Source organism: Dendrobates tinctorius, unplaced genomic scaffold (assembly GCF_039654945.1).
Source record: "Dendrobates tinctorius isolate UK_male_01 unplaced genomic scaffold, ASM3965494v1 ptg000103l, whole genome shotgun sequence".
Classification (NCBI taxonomy): Eukaryota; Metazoa; Chordata; class Amphibia; order Anura; family Dendrobatidae; genus Dendrobates; species Dendrobates tinctorius.
In genome coordinates this window covers 18,247,660-18,266,629 of record NW_027361771.1, presented here as the reverse complement: position 1 = coordinate 18,266,629, position 18,970 = coordinate 18,247,660, and the positions used below count along the sequence as shown (strand labels likewise).

The 18,970-nt window shown below is 43.8% G+C and overlaps 1 protein-coding gene across 2 annotated transcripts in view; it reads left to right on the top strand.

The window, feature by feature from the left end:
* PCTP (phosphatidylcholine transfer protein) overlaps nt 1–18,970 on the top strand; it is a 115,839-nt gene that overhangs the window by 44,450 nt on the left and 52,419 nt on the right. For both annotated transcript variants that reach the window (XM_073588107.1, XM_073588105.1), the window contains exon 2: nt 15,227–15,344. In XM_073588107.1, the coding sequence (XP_073444208.1) occupies nt 15,227–15,344 (118 nt within the window). The remainder of the gene's footprint in view (nt 1–15,226; nt 15,345–18,970) is intronic.

Below are 18,970 nucleotides of genomic sequence, written 5' to 3'. Positions count from 1 at the left end.
CATGACTCAGTTTATCGCTGCAAGCATTCGGCCAGTACCTCCGCGGTGTGTCTGTTGTCGCCCAAAGACATCATCTTACCACTAGCTGTTCGATAGTGGGACACCTCGTGTGCAACACTGCCAGCTGCGAATGGAGTGCTCGTGCGACTGCGCTTTGTTGACGAGCTTTTTCTTCTGGAGGTGGAGGAGGGTCGAACGTCTACAGCCAACTGTTTCCTATACTGTCGGCTAGGCAGCACTGTTCCTCCGCCGCTGTCCCCTGTGGAGCCTGCATCCACCACATTAACCCAGTGCGCAGTGATGGACACGTAATGGCCCTGGCCATGCCTACTGGACCATGCATCTGTTGTGAGGTGCACCTTTCCACTCACTGATTTTTTGAGTTAATTGTCAATGCGGTCTTTCACATGCAGGTGGAGGGCAGGGATGGCTTTTCGAGAAAAGAACTGCCGACTGGGTAGGTCATAGCGTGGAACAGCGTAGGCCATGAGCTCTCGGAAAGCTTTGCTTTCAACCAAACGGAAGGGCATCATCTCTAATGAGATCATTTTGGCAATGTAGGCGTTCAAAGCCAGTGTACGCGGATGAGAGGATGAGTACTTTCTTGTCCTACTCAGAGTGTCTGCTAGGGTGAGCTGGGCTTGAGAGCTGCATATGGGGGAACTAGCGGTGGACCGGACCGACTGAGAGGGGGTTGGTGATGGTGATGGTGTTGGTAGTGATGGCCTAGATTCAGTGTTTCGTTGCAAAACCATTATGATTCCCTGACTGCTTTGGCCTTGCGACGTCACCTCAACATTTATTGCTGGTGGTGTGCTTACCGGTGGCGGTGGGCTTACAGTGGGGGAAGCGATGGAGCATTGCTGGCTACCTTCAGTCGGAGCAGGTGCACATGTGGTACCTTAGGTTTTGTAGTCCGTCCACGCTTGCAAGTGCATGGTGGTTAAATGTCTAAGCATGCAACTGGTATTCAAATTTCTGAGATTTTTCCCTCGGCTAAAGGTCCTTCCGCAATTCTTACAGAAAACCATTGCCTCATCATTAGGATTTTGGACAAAGAAGTGCCACACTGCACTCTTCCTACTATGGTATAAATTTTCAGGGCTTGCACGCTGTGCTAATTTGACCGTGTGGCCAAGCTGCCCTGCAACTCTTTTGGTTTTTGTTCCACGTTTTTGGACAGCTACGGGCCTACCAGATAACCGCTTGTGCGATGTCGATGCCTGCTGCGGATCCTTCTCCTTATCTGACCTATTGCCAGCGGCACCCTCTTCCCCAATGGATGCCAATCCGGGTCAACAACTGGGTCATCCATCACCTCCTCTTCAATTTCATCTGCACCTTCCTCTGTGTCACCGTGTAAGGTGGTATAGTATGCCAGAAGGGGCACCTGAGTTTCATCAGGGTCAGATTCTGGCTCAGTAGACTGTGAGGGCAATGTAATGGTCTGGGTCAATGTACCAGCAAAATCATCTAGCACTGGCTGTGCATCAGTGCACTCCATGTCAGATTCATCTTGGACTGGGGAATTCAGGATTTGACTGGATAACCCAGGCATGGTATGTGAAAAGAGCTCCATGGAGTAATCTGAAGTGTGGGCTGCCGTATCCTTCACTTTTGGTGGGGGTGAAGGACACAAGGAAAGGTGTTTTTCCTGACCAGAACCCTGGACTGACGACTCAGTGCTTTCTGGTTTTTAAAGTTCAGAAGAGAAGGCAATAGAGCTGGTGGCTGTTTCGGCAATATAAGCCAAAGCCTGTTCCCGATGCTCCAGCTTTAAAAGCGGTTTTTCTACTCTAAGAAAAGGGAACCTTCCAGGCCTTTTTGTGCCAGACGATGACGCAGGCTCAACACCTCCTGCCTTAGCTGCTGATGTGCTTTTGGCATAACCAGCAGATGCACCACCACCACCATCAATATCAGCTGCCCCCCCCCCCCCCCCCCCCGCCTACGTTCGCGGCCTCTTCCTCCATACTTCCTCATGTTTGTGAAAATGTAACAAAAATACCAGCAGATATATGGTGCTGTACGAGGAGCGTACAGCTGTATAAGGTGTAGGTAAAAATTTAAATCTCTGTATATATTTCCTTAGTCACAGACGCTCTCCCAGTATGTATTTGACCGTAATCTAACCAGCAGATATACGGTACTGTATAAGAAGCGGACAGCTCTATACGGTGTATGTATGGAAAAATGAAAATCTCTGTCTATTTTTTTACGGAGTCACACCCAGATAGCATGTATTTGTCCGTGATACCAGCGGGTACACGGTAGTGTGTGAGGAGTGTACAGCTCTATACGGTGTATGTATGGAAAATTTTAAATCTCCGTCTATTTTTTGATGGATTCAACAGCAGATATATGATACTGTTTGAGAAGCGGACAGCTGTATATGCTGTTTGTATGGAAAATTTTAAATCTCCGTCTATTTTTTTACGGAGTCAAACACAGATAGCATGTATTTTTCCATGATACCAGCCGGTACACGGTAGTGTGTGAGGAGAGTACAGCTCTATACGGTGTGTGAAAAGATGAACGCTCGGTAACTGTGCAGAAAAACAGAATAAAAGTTTTTTTGCTTTGAAAAAAGCAGTCTGCACATCAGTGTGCACACAGCATTGCAGCTATCAGGTAGCCTTTTAAGGCTGCCTAATAATCACCAGCGCTGCTGCACACACATAAATCCTCCCCTGTCACTGCACACGAACTGTACATTTGAAATCGCTATCAGCAGAAGCAGATTTTTTTTCTTTGTTGCCTAACGCTCTCCCTATTGAGAATCAGCGGCAGCAACCTCTCCCTATGCTAAGATCGGCAGAAGTAAAATGGCGGTCTGGGCTTTAATAGCCACTGTGATGCCACACAAAGCAAGCCAATCACACGAATGCCCTTCTCTAAGATGGTGGAGGCCGCTGCCCATGTCATAGTTGACATGGTTTGAACAGGGTTCTTGCCCTGCACTCACAGGGTTAAGTGTTCGTGGCCTCTTTCTGGATCTGGGAGGGGTATTTATACTCACTCTTTACCAGGGTTCTCTGTCAGCTATACTGTTGTTCTGGTGTGTCTGACCCCTGGTATGCGTGTATTCTGCGTTGCTTGTTTGCTTCCCGTGTATGACCCGGTCTGTTCCCTCACTCTGTACTCCGTTTCTCGTTTTGGCACTATTGTCTTTTCCAGTTCTGACCTCCTGGCTTGGCTATCGTTACTCCGTTACACTTTGTCCCTATTGTACCGTCTATTGCCCGTTCTGGTTTTCTGATCTATTGATCCGTCATGACTATCCATTCTGTCTAACCCTTTGGTACTGTATTGCTATCTCGTGCTTTGACCCGGCTTGATCTGGTTTCTGTCTCTGTCTATGTCCCTTGGTTACATTGTCCAGTATTTACCTTTGTAGGAGTTTCCCTGCAGCTCCTGGCTCTGTGGCGCTGAGGCCACGCCCCCAGCAGTCACATGCTTCAGGTCCTGTGAGTTGGAGCATGCATTGTCACCACTGAGACCCCGCTCCGCAGGTATCTTTGTGCACAGTCTTTGTACTCAAGACACGCGCACTGGCTCAGTGAGCAAGTGCAGTGCGGTGTTCCTGACAATAGTGTTACCCACAGTGCGTCCTTGATGATGGGCTGAGAAAAGGCACTGGAAGAATTATGGGAAACGCGACATTGGCGCGCGGGTCGGCGACCTCATGGCCAACCTCACACTATGGTCGGGTTTCAGTTGGCGAAACCCGCCTTTAGCGAAAGTCGGCGACTTATGAATTTGACCGACCCGTTTCGCTCAACTCTACCCGTGGATTCAAGTGCGCGAGTGCGCATGATCCACCTTTAATAACAAAACCTTTAATAACATCCAAAAACTTATTGGTGTCTTTAATGTACGAGGGGACCACCTTGAGCAAAGGACGCTAAACCAATCCATGTACTGGGATAGGGGTTCCGTGAGGGGTCCTACCCCAGACACTATGGGTCGGCCTGGAGGATAAGACATGGACTTATGCACCTTGGGAATGCATTACCAGTATGGTTTTCTGGGGAACTCCAGTAGCAGTCTCTCCGCCATCCTCTTAGAGATTACACCTAGCTCAATATATTTCCTTAAAAAAGAATGAAGATCATTCATAAACTTATAAGTAGGATCATGTTTGAGTTTCAAATATGTATGTACATCAGAAAGTTGCCTCATTTAAATGCAGAGACTTTGGCAGCAATACTGTATTGCCGCCTTTGTCCGCGGCTCTCACCACGACATCTGACCAACTCAAAATGTCAGACGCCTGTTTTTCTTCGATGGTTAAATTAAAGGGGCTTTTTTATAAATTAGAGCTTCCATTTCTTTTAATACCTGGGTTTCAAAAAGATCAATGAAGTTTCCTGGTGAAATTGGGGGCATATATGAAGATTTCACACTCCCCATCCAGATGTACTAGTAACCATATCAACAATAACATTTTGTGTCTCACATAGGCTATTCAAAATTAATTCATCATCTCTAATGTCGGCAAAAGCACTGGAGTCCGCGAGAAAACCCAACGGACCCACAGTGCAAGGCTAGCATTCTCGACTACATCACCATTAGTTTTCTTAGAGAAAGACTTATGTAGATGTTTTTTTCTAGTAGCCTTAAACAAATCAATTTTAAAGTCCACTATGTCAAATTCCCTTAGTAGACAAAATTTTTATCCTTTCGATAGCAAAGAAAAATGTACCGGGGTCGAAACATTGTCGGTTAGATTGATCACTAGATCCGTAGAGGGGGTTACTTCTTCCTTCGATTCCACGATACTGTTTTGCATGCAGGAGGAGTACTAGTTTAAAGGATTTACTTGTTCACAATCGTACTGATCGTGAACAGAGTAATTGGCTTAGTTCTTCTGTCCCTGAGGGAAATTACAGGTGTGGACATTGTCCCTTTTGCGCACAACATTTAACGGACCGCTGTTTGCATATAGGTGCGGTTACGCACCGTGTTTTTTATTTTATTTCTTGCAAAACCACCCATGTATTTTACGTTATTTTTTGGCCCTGCTGATTTTTTTACATAAGGAAAACGATACGCCCCCTATATGTTAGATTTAGAGAACACTACAATTCTATCATCTCAGGGAAAGGTCTTCCAGGTTAATTAACCATGTTAAGGAGGCACATGGGGGGGACCCTAACGTTTTGTTGTTTGCTGGGATAGAAAGAGTTGTGTCCTCACCTCAGGGAGGTGATTTGCATAAAAATCTTTTAAAAAGAGAGGCAAGGTGGATCATGTGCACTCGCGCACTTGAATCCACGGGTTTAAATGAAAGGATTGATATGTCCATTTTCCTCTGAATTAAGGTTTATTGCTCAATGTATTTTGTAGTTTTGTACATGTAATTGTTTTTAACTATTATGGCATTGTCTGTAATTTTAATTTGTTGGTCGCATATGTTGTGGGCCGGTTTGTTGGGAGGAGTTTTCATGTTAGCAGGTATTTCTCCTTCCGGTAATCCCATTTACTACGTGACCTGTGGAAGCACATTATGTGCGCAAAACGATTGTCATCACTCCTGTTTTTGGATACCGTTGTCCCGCTGAAAATTTCCCAATAAAGTCTTGAAAATTTTACCCGGTGAGTGCCGTTCAACTTTTTCTGCTGTTTTGGCTCAAATATGTGTTTCTTTGATTTTTTTTATTGTTTTATTTTGAATGAGGCGAAAGTGGGGTGATTTGAACTTTTCTAAAATTTTTTATCCTATTTATATTTTTTTAAAACATTTTTTTTTACCTTTTGCATGCTTCAATATTCTCCATGGGAGACTAGAAGCTGCACTTGTCCGATAAGCTCTGCTACATACAGGCGATGAGCAGATCGCCTGTATGTAGCAGAAATTCTCACTTGCAATGAGTGTCGATCACTGGGTGGCACTCATATCAATCCGGCACTGACAACCATAGAGGTCTGCAAGAGACCTCTAGTTGTCATGCCAACCCATCGGTGACCCGTGATCATGTCACCGATGGGCGGATTTCTGGAACGATTGCCGGAAGCGCATGTTAAATGCCACTGTCCGAGTTTCACAGCGGCATTTAACGGGTTAATAGCCGCAGGTGGATTGCGATTCCACCCACGACTGTTCCGGGCACATGTCAGCTGTTCAAAACAGCTGACATGTTCTGGGAAAGATGTGGGCTCACCACCAGAGCCCACATCAAAGGGAATGAGTCCGACATTGGCATAAATCTACTCCTGATGTCGGAAAGGGGTTAAGAGACAGATCTTGTAATACCAAATGCTGTAACCAGAGTTGTTTCTAGGTTATCCAGCACTCTGGGCAAGAATTCAGTTTGGTGCCCCCCCTTCCCAAAAGCACTTATGCCAACTAGCTGCTCTTCCTCTAATTCTCTCAATGTCGCCACATGACTGTAAGTATGAAAATGACATATGAGTGAAGTTGCCATGTGGTGACTTCTGGAACCAGCATGCAGATGTCACTGGGTCCAGGCTAGCACTCATAGACATAGCAAGCTTTTGTTGCATGGCTCGAGCTTGTTAGGGTTTATTTTTGAAGAAAGGCATTTGGTGAATTTATCTGTGACTGCTGCTAGGTTTGGTGTGTGATAATTCCCTTTTTACTCCTACTTCAGTTTAACCCCATCCTCCACTCCCCTGTGCATTCCTGTTTTACCCGTGTGAGTATATTTGTATGTTTGGTATTTTTTCGTTACCACTACTTGTACTACCTTGTTAGTCTGGTTTGGTGTACTACGGTATATTATTATTTTTTATTTATTTATATAGCACCATTAGTTCCATGGTGCTGTACATGAGAAGGGGGTTACATACAAAGTTATAGATATCGTACAATGACAGACTGGTGCAGAGGAGAGAGGATCCTGTCCTTGCGGACTTACATTCTACGGGATAGTGGGGAAGAGACAGAAGGTCGGGGCTGCAGCAGCTCTGGTGGTGATGAGGCGGCAGCTCGGGTGGTGATATACTACTACTCCCCTCTTCTCTGTGTGGGGGAAGGGTACATACTGAGGGTGGATTCAGGAGCTAAGGCAAGGTGCCATTTCCAAATGATCCAATCTGGCCAGGAAGGCATTCGATACCTTGAAGGAATGTTTTTCATATGCGCCGATTGTTATTCAGCCTGAAATCATTCAGCCTTTTATTGTAGAAGTTGTTGCGTCTGAAGTGGGGATTGGGGCTGTATTGACGCATGGTGCGTCTCCTGGTAAATGGCATCCATGTTCATACTTTTCTAAAAAAAATAGTCATCTGTGAAGAGAAATTCTGACATTGGTAAAAGGGAACTCTTGGCTTTGGGTGTGCCTTTGAAGAGTTGCGTTATTTTCTGAAGGAGGCAGTTCATCCGGTTATTGTAATCAGAGTCTGCAAAATGTCTAACGCTTTGACAGGCAAGATGGGCATTGTTCTTCACCAGGTTTAACTTTTTTTATTACACATAGGGGGAACAAGAACATTAAGGCGGATGGCTTATCTCGTTATTTTCCTGGGAGTGGACATACTTGTGAACCGGTTCCGATACTATAAAAAGGATATTGTGTCTATATGCTCTGATTTTGAAAAAGAAGTTGTTGACACTCAGGGGGACGCCCTGCTGCCTATCCTTTAGGACATCATGATTCAGTCTTGGCCGAACATCCTGGTAATAAAGCAACCAGATATCTTCTTACTCTGCGTTTTTGGTGGTCAGGGGCACATCAGGATGTCTGGGAGTATGTGGCCGCCTACAGTGTCTGTGCGCATTCTAAAACTTCTCATACTCGTCCGTCGAGGTCTCTCCAAACATTGTCGATTCCCAGTAGACCTTGGACTCATTTATCAGTTGATTTTGTCACTGGTTCTACCAGTGTCAGCAGGTAATACAGTAATTTTGGTTGTGGTGGACAAATTCACTAAAATGTCACATTTTATCGCGCTGCATGCTTTATCTAACGCCAAAACCTTGGCGCAAATTTTCAATAATAAGATAGTAAAATCATGATATTGTGTCTGACCAGGGGGTGCAGTTAATTTTTAAATTTTGGAGGCCATTTTCCTTTTGTTATGGGATCCACCTGTCGTTCTCTTCAGCATTTCACCCGCAGTTTAATGAGCAAACTGAATAGGTTAACCAGAATCTTGAGACTTAGGTGTTTTGTGTCTGAGATTCAGGAGGATTGGGTTACCTACTTACTTCTAGCTGAATTTGTGGTAAATGATCGTCATAAGTCTGTTAACTCCCCGTTTTTCGAGGCATGCAGGTTTCATCCTTAGTTCAGCTCATTTAATAGGAATCGTTCTTCTGGAATACCAGAAGAGTAATGATTTTTATCATCAATTATGTCTGTGTGACAAGGGGTTATTGATAATTTGAGGAAGCTGGGATCCAAATATAAGACTGTGGCTGATCGGAGACATTTGGCGGGTCCGGACCTGTGTGTTGGTGACTGGGCGTACTTGTCCTCGAGGAACATTAAGTCCCAGGTTCATCAGTTTTCATAAGATTGTCACCATCGCCAATCCCGCAGCATTCCACCTTACTTTGCCGCCCACCTTTAGGATTCATAATATGTTTCGTCGATCTCTATTAAAAAAATATGTTGCATCCTCAGTACCACCACTGCTACCGCCTTCTCAAATAGCGAAGATCGTTGATTCTCACTTAGTTCGGTCGCTTCAGTATCTGGTATACTGGAAGGGATACTGTTGTGAGTTCATTTTTCCCTTCACTATTGAGGTCTGATGAACTCCCTCCTCTGGTGAAGGAAGGTAGTGAGGCTGATTATCAGACACCTGGGCAGCTAGATGATGACTGGGTGGCTGGAATTGAGGACTGGATATAAGGCTGCCGATGCCCTTCTTCCTGGCTGGTGATTTTCCTGCTGGATTCTTGGAGACCAGTCTGATTCCTGCATCTCAAAGCTAAGTTTTTCTGCTCTGCTTTGTACTCTTCAGTTTTGTTTTTTGTTTTGCCTTGTTTTTTGGGAATTCTGCCATCCCCGGCCGGGGGTGAGCTGTATTCCATTTTTGTCTCTGATCTGTTGATTTTTTGCTCTGTCTTCAGAATATACCTGAGTGCTGATATAGTTTTTTGAAGCCTAGAGACTTCAGGGTCTGTTTTTCCTATCAGTCGGTTGGCTCATTTTTATAGGGTTTTTGTGGATGGCAGACAGCAGCTTTCCTATCCTGTCCTATGTAGCTAGCTTGGGCCCCGTCATTTGCTCAACCTATCTTTCTATCTGTGTTAGTGTTTTCATCTTGCTTCACCGTCATTATATGTTGGGGGCTGCCTATTGCTTTGGGGTCTGCTCTGGGGCAGTTTAGTTTTTCCCCTTTCGGTCTTTAGGCTATATAGTTCTCCGGCTGTGATCGAGGGGTCTAGGGCACCGAAGGAACCCCCCACGGCTACTGCTAGTTGTTGTGGATAGGTTCAGGGGTCTGCAATCCTATAGCTGCCAACCTCTCCGTTTTTTTCTGGACTTAGCTGGTATTTTGTTTTTTCCTCCTTCGGTGACTCATCATAACAGGATACAGTCCTAAAGTAAGGATGTGGGTACCAGCATCAGACGTCCATGCGGCCAGGCCGATACGGTCTTTTCATGTGGCACACCCTGATAAAACCGGTTCTGAGGTTCCGGAGGTCCCTTGTAGAAGGGGGTACTGTCACAGGATTAGTGTGAAAGAGAGGAGCAAGAACACTGCAGCGTCTTATTTCTCCTACTCTTGCACTGATTAGAATCACTTCACCTTCTTATTAAATGGTGTAATCTGCTCTGCTGAGAGCTACTGGAGTGTAGGCTCTCAGCTGTGCACTCTTAAGGCCCCTTTACATTTAGCGATGCACCAGCGATCCCGACCACGATACGACCCGGTCAGGATCGCTGGTGCATCGCTAAATGGTCTCTAGTGAGCTGCCAAGCAGGCAGATCTCAGCGATGTAGCGACGCAGCAGCGGTCGTTACTTACCTTTCAGACGCGGCGATCCTGACGTCCTCCCGCGCGCGTCCATGCGTCGCTCGTCGGCGCCTGCAGGAAGCCCAGCAGGAAGCGCCCGACGAGAAATGGAGCTGCACGATCTCGTGCGATCAGCGACAGACAGCGGGGGAGCCGGTCTGAGGTAAGTATCACACATAGCGATATCGCTGCTGCGTCACAAAATCGGTGACGCTTTAGCGATATCGCTATGTATAAAGGCCCCTTTAGCCATTCCCATCTCCTATGTAATCTGGGTCCTGGCTAACACTCATTGTCAGAGTAGCTTTTGCTGCATGTCTGGAGTTGATAGTTCCTCTTCTACTCCTACTTTGGTTTAACTCCATCATCAACTCCCTAGTATATTCCTCTGTTACATGTGTGAGTATATTTGTATGTTTGGTATTTTTTCGTTACCCCTGTTCGTCCTAACTTGTTAGTCTGGTTTTGTGTACTACAGTATAGTCCTACTACCCTCTTCCCGGTGTGGGTGAAGGGAATAGAATGAGGGCAGATTCAGGAGCTAATGCAAGGTACCTGGCCCTGGCACCTTTACCATCAGAAGTAATCCAGGGAGCATGGCAAGTTAGGGCGCCCCCTAACATTAAGGCTGTGTGCACACGCTGCGGAAAAGGTGCGGATTCATCCGCGCGGATTTTGTACAATCCGCAGGTGAAACCGCAGGTCAAAAGACCTGCGGTTTTACCTGCGGATTGCTCTGCGGTTTTGCCCTGCGGTTTTTCATCTCCTCAATGGAGGAGATGGCAAACCGCAGGAGAATCCGCAGAAAGAATTGACATGTCAATTCTTTCTGCGGATTGAAAACCGCAGATAATCCGCGCGGAAAATTCCGCACCGTCTGCACTGCGGTTTTTGATTCCCATAGGGAATCATTGTACTGTACACCGCAGCAAAAACTGCTGCGGGTCCGCAGCGGCCAAAACCGCTGCGGAACCGCAGCAAAATCCGCAGTGTGTGCACACAGCCTTAGGACTGGGAAGGAGCCCCTAGTCTTGGGACACCCTACAACAGAGGCGTGACAGCAGAGCTGAATCCTGCCAGTGAGTACTGTATATTATATGCTGTTAGGATTGACATGCTACAGTACTTCATTTTATATAATTGAAAGATTTGTCTAGGTGTGAGATGGAAGTCTGCAGTGACTCTAGGTGACTTCAGGCTTCTGAATTCACACAGCACATGCACTGCACTCTTTCAGAACTCACCCTTGACGGCGACAAGAGTGGATGGTCATTTGAGCACAAGTATGTAATTTGCAAAGTTCTGGCTACATTCCAACAAGACGTGTCCTGCCTCACTTAATTCATTTTCATTGAGGGAAGCCATACATGATTATTCTGCATGTGACCGCATGTATGCAAATCATTTACTTGCGGTTTGGTGATCTCTGGCTCTCACTTCCGGCATCAGAGAATCCTGACAGCATGCAGTGCGCGCTGTGAGAATTCAGAAGTGTGCAGTCACATAGAATGATTGACTGGAGACTCATCACAAACTTGGACAACCTCTTTAATGCTCCTAACATAAGTAAAAAGATAGTAACCCTTAACTTGTCGGATGGCACAAGACTTTATTAACTTAGCCATGTAATCTTACAAGTTATGGATTGTACACAATCAGAACCGATAACAGCTCAAGAATCCAATACCAGAAACACCAGCAGTACAGAAACTCATAATTAGAACCCCCATCAGTACAGAAACACAGCATCTCTACCCTCATTAGTACAAAAACACATCACCAGGACAACCAGCAGTACAGAACTTCATCAGAACCACCTGCAGTATATAAATTCATCATCAGAACTACGAGCACTGCAGAAATTCATACAACCCCTAACAGTAAAGAAATATAGCATCAAAGTACTTATCAGTACAGGAATATATCACAGGAACCACCATCAGTAAAGGAATACATTATCAGTACCACCATCAGTACATGAATACATTACTAAGACCACCATCAGTACATGAATTCAGCACCAAAGCATACATCAGTACATGGTACATCAATTGTAATGTCAGGTCATACTCATAAACATTTGTATCGCATGAACCTACAACTTACAGTGCGTCCTTAACAATGGGAAGGAGATACTTGGAGTCATTACATCCTTAACAATAGTAAGGAGATACTGTAAGTTTTTGCTATCAGTCATCATTAGGCTGAAGACCATACAGGAACCACAGTACCGAGGAGACTTAGTATTACAAGAGGACTCTCAAATCTAAATATTTTTCAGTATTGCAAGAACATTTAGATCCAGGTAGATGACGTTGTCTCTCATTGAAGTCGTCCTCTTTTCTTTTCTTCATCTTGTCCAGATGCTATGATGAGTTTTCACAACCACAGCTCGTCTCTAGACTTCCATCTTCTCTGGGCTTCGGCAGCACATCCCCACACGATAATCTTAAAAATTGCAGTGTCATTATAATGCTACTGAATAAATATATCTTCCCTACTCTGAGCCCCTGAATAAATCATTTTACCTCACTATATTCCCTGCACACAATATGAACCACACACTGTCCTTCTAATGGTACATGTTCTCCACACTGCTGTCTCCTTTTCAAACTGTGCCTCCTATTCACACTGTCCTCTTACATTGGTTCCCTCCTATAGGGCCCAGTCTCTATAATGGACCCCCTCATCACACTCTCCTTGGCGTACTGTCCCCTCCTAGCTATGCCCTTACACTGTCGACTCATGCTGCCCTCTCTCTCCATATCGACCCTCCCCCCTCTATTTAGTATCTTTTCCGTGCCCGCATGCAATTTTCTCCCCCCTGTACTATCTCCTCACACTATGCCTCTCAGTCTTCTCACATATGTCCCCCTTCCTCCTCATACTTTCTCCTCTCACATCCCCCCTGCTAACCATACTGTCTCCTCACATATTACCCCCTTGCCTCCTCACACATCAACTCAACTCCCCATACAGTGTCCGCACCCATCCCATCACACTCGCTTCCCATATTGTGTCCGCATACATTCTTCCCCACGCTCTTTATTCTGTGTCTGCATCCATCCCCCCACTATCCATACTGTCTCTGCATCCATCCCCCCATTCACTCTACTGTGTCTGCACCTATCTACCACTCATGTTGTTTCCTCATACATGCCCTTTTGCTCTTTATACTATGTCCCCAAAATTCTGCCGCTCACCATTTTGTGTCCGCACCCATCCCTTTCTTGCTCCCAAGCAATGTCCCCAAATAATCCTCTAAATATTATGTATCTTCAGCTCCACTGGAGCACTTACCACCAGTGGTGTTTGGTGCCACTGCGGAGCAGGCAAATTACATCAGCAACGTAATCACATGAAAAAAGTCTGAAAAACGCGAGAACAATTGATGACTGGCTCAGATAACTTCCAACACCCATTCCGGGGGGTGGCAAATGCAGCCGTCTGGAGACACCTCAGACTGCCGCACTAGGTGGCCCGACTGCGCCCCCCAAATTTATGCACCCATTTTACAGCTGCATAAAATGTCTTAGATAAGTCTGTTGATTTATTACATCACTAGCTGAAGAGCCCGGTGCTGCCCGGGCATAGTAACTAATTGTGGTTAGTTATAACAAATTATAAATATCCTCCATCCCATAGTCCCGTGCCCATATACCCATCATACATATCCACCATCCCATAGGCCTGTGCCCATATACGCATCATACATATCCACCATCCCATAGTCGAGTGCCCATATACCCATCACACATCCTCCATCCCATAGTCCGATGCCCATATACCCATCATACATATTCTCCATCCCATAGTCCCATGCCCATATACCCATCATACATATTCGCCATCCCATAGTCGAGTGCCCATATGCCCATCACACATCTTTCATCTCATAGTCCCATGCCCATATACCCATCATACATATCCTCCATCCCATAGTCGAGTGCCCATATACCCATCACACATCCTCCATCCCATAGTCCCGTGCCCATATACCCGTCATACATATCCTCCATCCCATAGTCCAGTGCCCATATACCCATCACACATCCTCCATCCCATAGTCAACCATTATGACATCATAATGAGCGGCGGGGCTTGCAACCTATGATGACATCAGCGTCGCCATGGCAGCCATTATGACATCATAATGAGGGGCGGGGCTTGATACACACACTTTTTCCCCATTATGTAGATAGGGGCAAAATTGTTTGGTTAATTGTAACGCGCGGGGTTAAAATTTCGCCTCACAACATAGCTTAGGACGCTCTCGGGGTCCAGTCGTGTGACTGTGCCAAATTTTGTGGCTGTAGCTGCGACGGTGCGGATGCCTATCCCGGACATACACACATACACACACTTGAGCTTTATATATTATATTAACTGAGGATCCTGCTGAATGAAACAGGTGGGAAATAAGCGGACTCAAAATTTTTACCCCCTAATCCTGATGGTAACAGCCTGTTAGGGATCTGCAACCATTCCCAATTTCCCCATTCAGGAATACAGCAGCATGTCTATCGGGATACTTCCTGATAAAGGGTAGCAGACTGTGCATCCTCACCACTTCACTCCTGTTCCTCTGAGTCTCTGCGCTTTTCCCTCTATTTAAAGTAATGTTCCTGCTATAGGAAACCCACAACCTTAGCAATTGTCCTTGTATTTGCATTCGATAATGAAATTACATTTGCCTTCATTATGTTGCTGAGAAGCTGCTTACTGATCCAGGAAAGGGATTTCCATTTAGATGCTGTCAACAGATGTATCCACAATCAAATGTCCTTGTGGTCCCACCTAAGAGAAGGCCTAACCATCTTACATTGTTAAAATCGCTCATTTGACCTGAGCCTCTCTATCCCACCATAAACCCTATATGCCTAATCTTGTATTGCCTGAATGTTATAACCAGGGTTTGATTGTTGGAGGTACAGATAGGGAAAGGGGATATAGTTTTAAACAATTTACTTTTTTTCTTCTTTGATTCTCCTTAATGGCAACTAGCTTCTCTTTTGGCTACCAAAATAAGGTTAGTCGAACACCCTAATTTTTTTAGTACGTGCTGCATTACAATATCGACATTATTAACTTAGATCCCTAAATGATGCAGTAGTGTATTAGGTTTATTCTATTATCCCATTTTGTATCTTTGTGTGTTGTATCATTCCCAGTGTTTTGTTCAACTAATTTGATAACGAGACTTGTCCATATATAAATTTTGTGACTATTTTTGTTTGCATGCTTTTATTCCAGTTTTATGTTTCAGTTACTTAATTATGATTGCCTGTTACAGAAAACAGGTCTGTACGAATATAAAATCTATGGTGGCCTGGCCGATTGTCCAGCAGAGCTCTGTGCTGATGTATATATGGATTTGGATTACAGAAAAAAATGGGACCAGTATGTAAAAGGTAAGCTCAACCAACACACTTGCCTATCTTACTCAGACTGTTTAAAGGGGGTTTTCCTGGTGTTTTTCCACTGAATATTTAAAAATATAAAATACAGTGGAGATCGCCTTTCCCAAAAATTGTATAGATGGGTTTTCCCTATATTGTGATTTTTTTTCTTTTCTTTGGCATTGAACTGTAACGTGTTGTGGACGAAATTGCGTAAAAACTTCTATGCAATTTATCTGCTTATTCTCGAAAACTATAGCATGAGAAAGAAACCTGATACAGCCCCCTGGCGGCTAATATAAGAACATGATTGTTAAAGGAAATGTATTACATGAAAAGAACATATTTCAATTTGCAAAATGTTTAATTTTTTTATTTATACTATTTTTATTAATCTTTGTTTCTATTAACATGTAAAAAAATATACAAATATTTCAGTTTTTGCACTGAAAGCTAGAGAAATCACAATAGAAAAAAGCTTCTTGCTTTGTGTAGCTCACTTGCCGGCTTAGCTGTATTACTTGGAAGAGAATTTGCAAAAACTCGGCAACTTTTCACTTCTGCATTGGGAGGTGAGCGGTGATGATGACTTCACTTCTACAGATACTGGTCAGGACACATGCACTATCGGCAGGAATTGGGCACAAATCTTTTTCGTTAGAATCTGTCCATGCAACCTTATCAGCTCTGCTTTCCTCTCGAAGCAGAAGTAATTTACACCCTAGTAACCCTTTAAATAAAGCTCCATAATATTGCTGGATTCCTGCATAGGACAGGATAGGAACATACATAATGCCAAGGCTTTGCATGCATGTCCACTGACAGTCTCTGGTCTCGGGATGGAGAATATAATCCATTATTTCTTGGAAGCTGCATTAATCTCTAATCTTTTTTGTTAATTGACTCGTATTCATTTCAGCTTCTTTAAATCACGCACAAACGCTCTACTGTGGTGGAGACACAATACAGGAAGGAACTATGTATGTTCAATATGGCTGTTCATGCAAAAGTTTTTAAAAATAAAAATAGCTATAAAATAAAAATTATAAAACTCATGTAGGCAAAACATTTGCAATTCAAATTAAGAATGCAAAAAAATAGGCCATCAGACCACTAACTATATACTAGCTGTCGAGGTATATGGAGTTTGCTATTTAAAAACACATTTGTCCATAGTAATATTGACTGCCACCAAGCGCAACATCCTTGTAGCTATGCTACGATAGACTAAAATATTACAGAAGTTTAAGAGTGTGTGTACAAATACAGTAGTGTGCAAAAGTTTTAGGCAAGTGTGGAAAAAATGCTGGAAAGTGAGAATGCTTTAAAACCAAAAGTGTTATTTGATTATTTTCATCAATTAATAAAATACAAAGTGAATGAACAAAAGAGAAATCTAAATCAAAGCAATGCTCAGCTTCACCTCCCTTTCCTTTGAAAGTAGCATTCATTCTTCTAGGTACACTTGTACAAAGTCAGGGATATTGAAGGATTTTAATCGGGTATATGATTAACCAATTATAGCAAACAGTTGTTAATCATCATTTTCATATGTACAGTAAGATGAAACACAGTAATTAACTGAAATATTAACAGCTGTGTAGTAGGCTTAAGACTGAAGAACAGCCAAACTGATACAAAGGAAAGGTTGTGAAAGACAGTGTAATGTCAAAGAAGATACACCACGACAAGACTGAGCACAGCAAAAAGATACAAGGTAGTTATACTGCATCAGCAAGGTCGCTCCCAGGCAAAGATTTCAAAATGGACTGAGGTTTCAATATATGCTGTACAGGCTCTTTTGAAGAGGTATGAAGAAATGGGCTGAGTGCTGTAGATGCAATGGTTGGCCAAGGAGATTTAGTGGAGCAGATAAGAGTCATATTATGCTTATTTCCCTTTGAAATGTCCAGCAGTACAATCATCTCATAACTGGCAGAAACCAGTGAGACCCAGGTACATACATATACCGTGTGCAGAAGTTTGGCCCAAAGTTGTCTTGATGGAAGAATTATGCCCAAAAAGCCATACCTTCAACATGGGGAAAAAAAACAAGCGACTCAACTGAGCATGAAAACGTAGGAACTGGTGTCCAGAAAAATGGCAGCAGGTGCTCTGGGCTGATAAGACAAATTGTGAAATATTTGGCTATAACAGAAGACTGCTTGTTCACTGAAGGGCTGGAGAATGGAACCTCTAAAAGCTGACTTTAATGAAGAAAGTGTAAACAGGTGAAAGCTGCTGAGACTATGTTATGTGCAAACCAAAGCATGTTGCAGCACTGTGTATGCACTAATTGTATAAATACAAAGTGTACAAATATTAAATTTGTTTAATTTACACTGCATTACTGATAGAGTGACTTGTGAAAATTTACATCCACTTGGCTTTTCACCTTTTTTGTTCCCTGTGAGTACGCAAGCGGCTACAATACTGTTGAAACCCTACAGTATGTATATGCTGTATATATATACAGTGTGTCCGTAAAGTCATGGTGTACTTTTGACCAGTCACTGGAAAGCAACAAAAGACGACAGAAATGTGAAATCTGCTCCAAATAAAAGAAAAACTCTCCCAGTTTCATACCTATTCAGTGCAGCTCGATGTGGGCTCCATTTGTTACTCTACACACATCCAAACAATAGTGAAGTTCTTGTCACACATGGGTAAGTACATCTGGTGTAACAGCGTGAATAATGTCTGTGATTCTCTGTTTTAAGTGATTAATGTCATTGATACGTTCAATGTACACATGTTGCTTCACATAACCCCAAAAGTAAAAGTCTAAGGGCGTCAGATCCGTAGATCGTGGTGGCCATGGCTTGACAGAACCCCTTCCTATCCACTGCCGGGGGAATGTTCTATCCAGAAACGAACAATGGTGATGTAGTGTGGAGGAGCGCCGTCCTGTTGAAAGATGACACCTTCTGGAAATTGTGGCACTGCATACAATTCCAACATCAAAGATTAATAAGGAGCCAACAGTCAGAAAGAACCCATAAAAAATCGTATTTTATTAGTTTACATCATAAAATGACACAGATTAACATGAAAAGGGGGGATGTCAAGGCATACAAAATAGCAAAGATAGGCCCTGCGTGCTGTCAACAAAATTCAGGATTCTAGATAAAAAGAGTACAAGGAATCCCTATCGATCATGTATCAGATAGCCCAGAGAAGTCTCCTTATTATATAGCAATGTAAGTTATAATAAATCATTAATCATACAGCCATCAAAGAAGACTAGTGACACATGGTGGAAATTGTCACGTATATGTGATCACAAATCACAGCAGTAAGTCTGGCAGTCATCTGGAAGATATACAATTGTAAAAAGCGCCAGTGCACGATTGCCAACTCTATGGACCAACCGGACTCACTGTAGGTAAGTGAATAGGGAGCCAAAGCATGACATGCATAAGAAAGAAACACAGCATACCTGAATAGGGACAGACACGCAAGCCAGACCCCTTCCAACATGTCAAGATACGTGGAAATGGGCCTATCACCTTATCATGCATCAGGCCACACCACACGTTCACTTTAGGGGTGTTATGTTCGTACTCAACGTAGGCATGAGTGTGCAAAGAAGTAATCAAGGCAAAAGGTGGCTACTTTGAAGAACCTAGAATATAAGA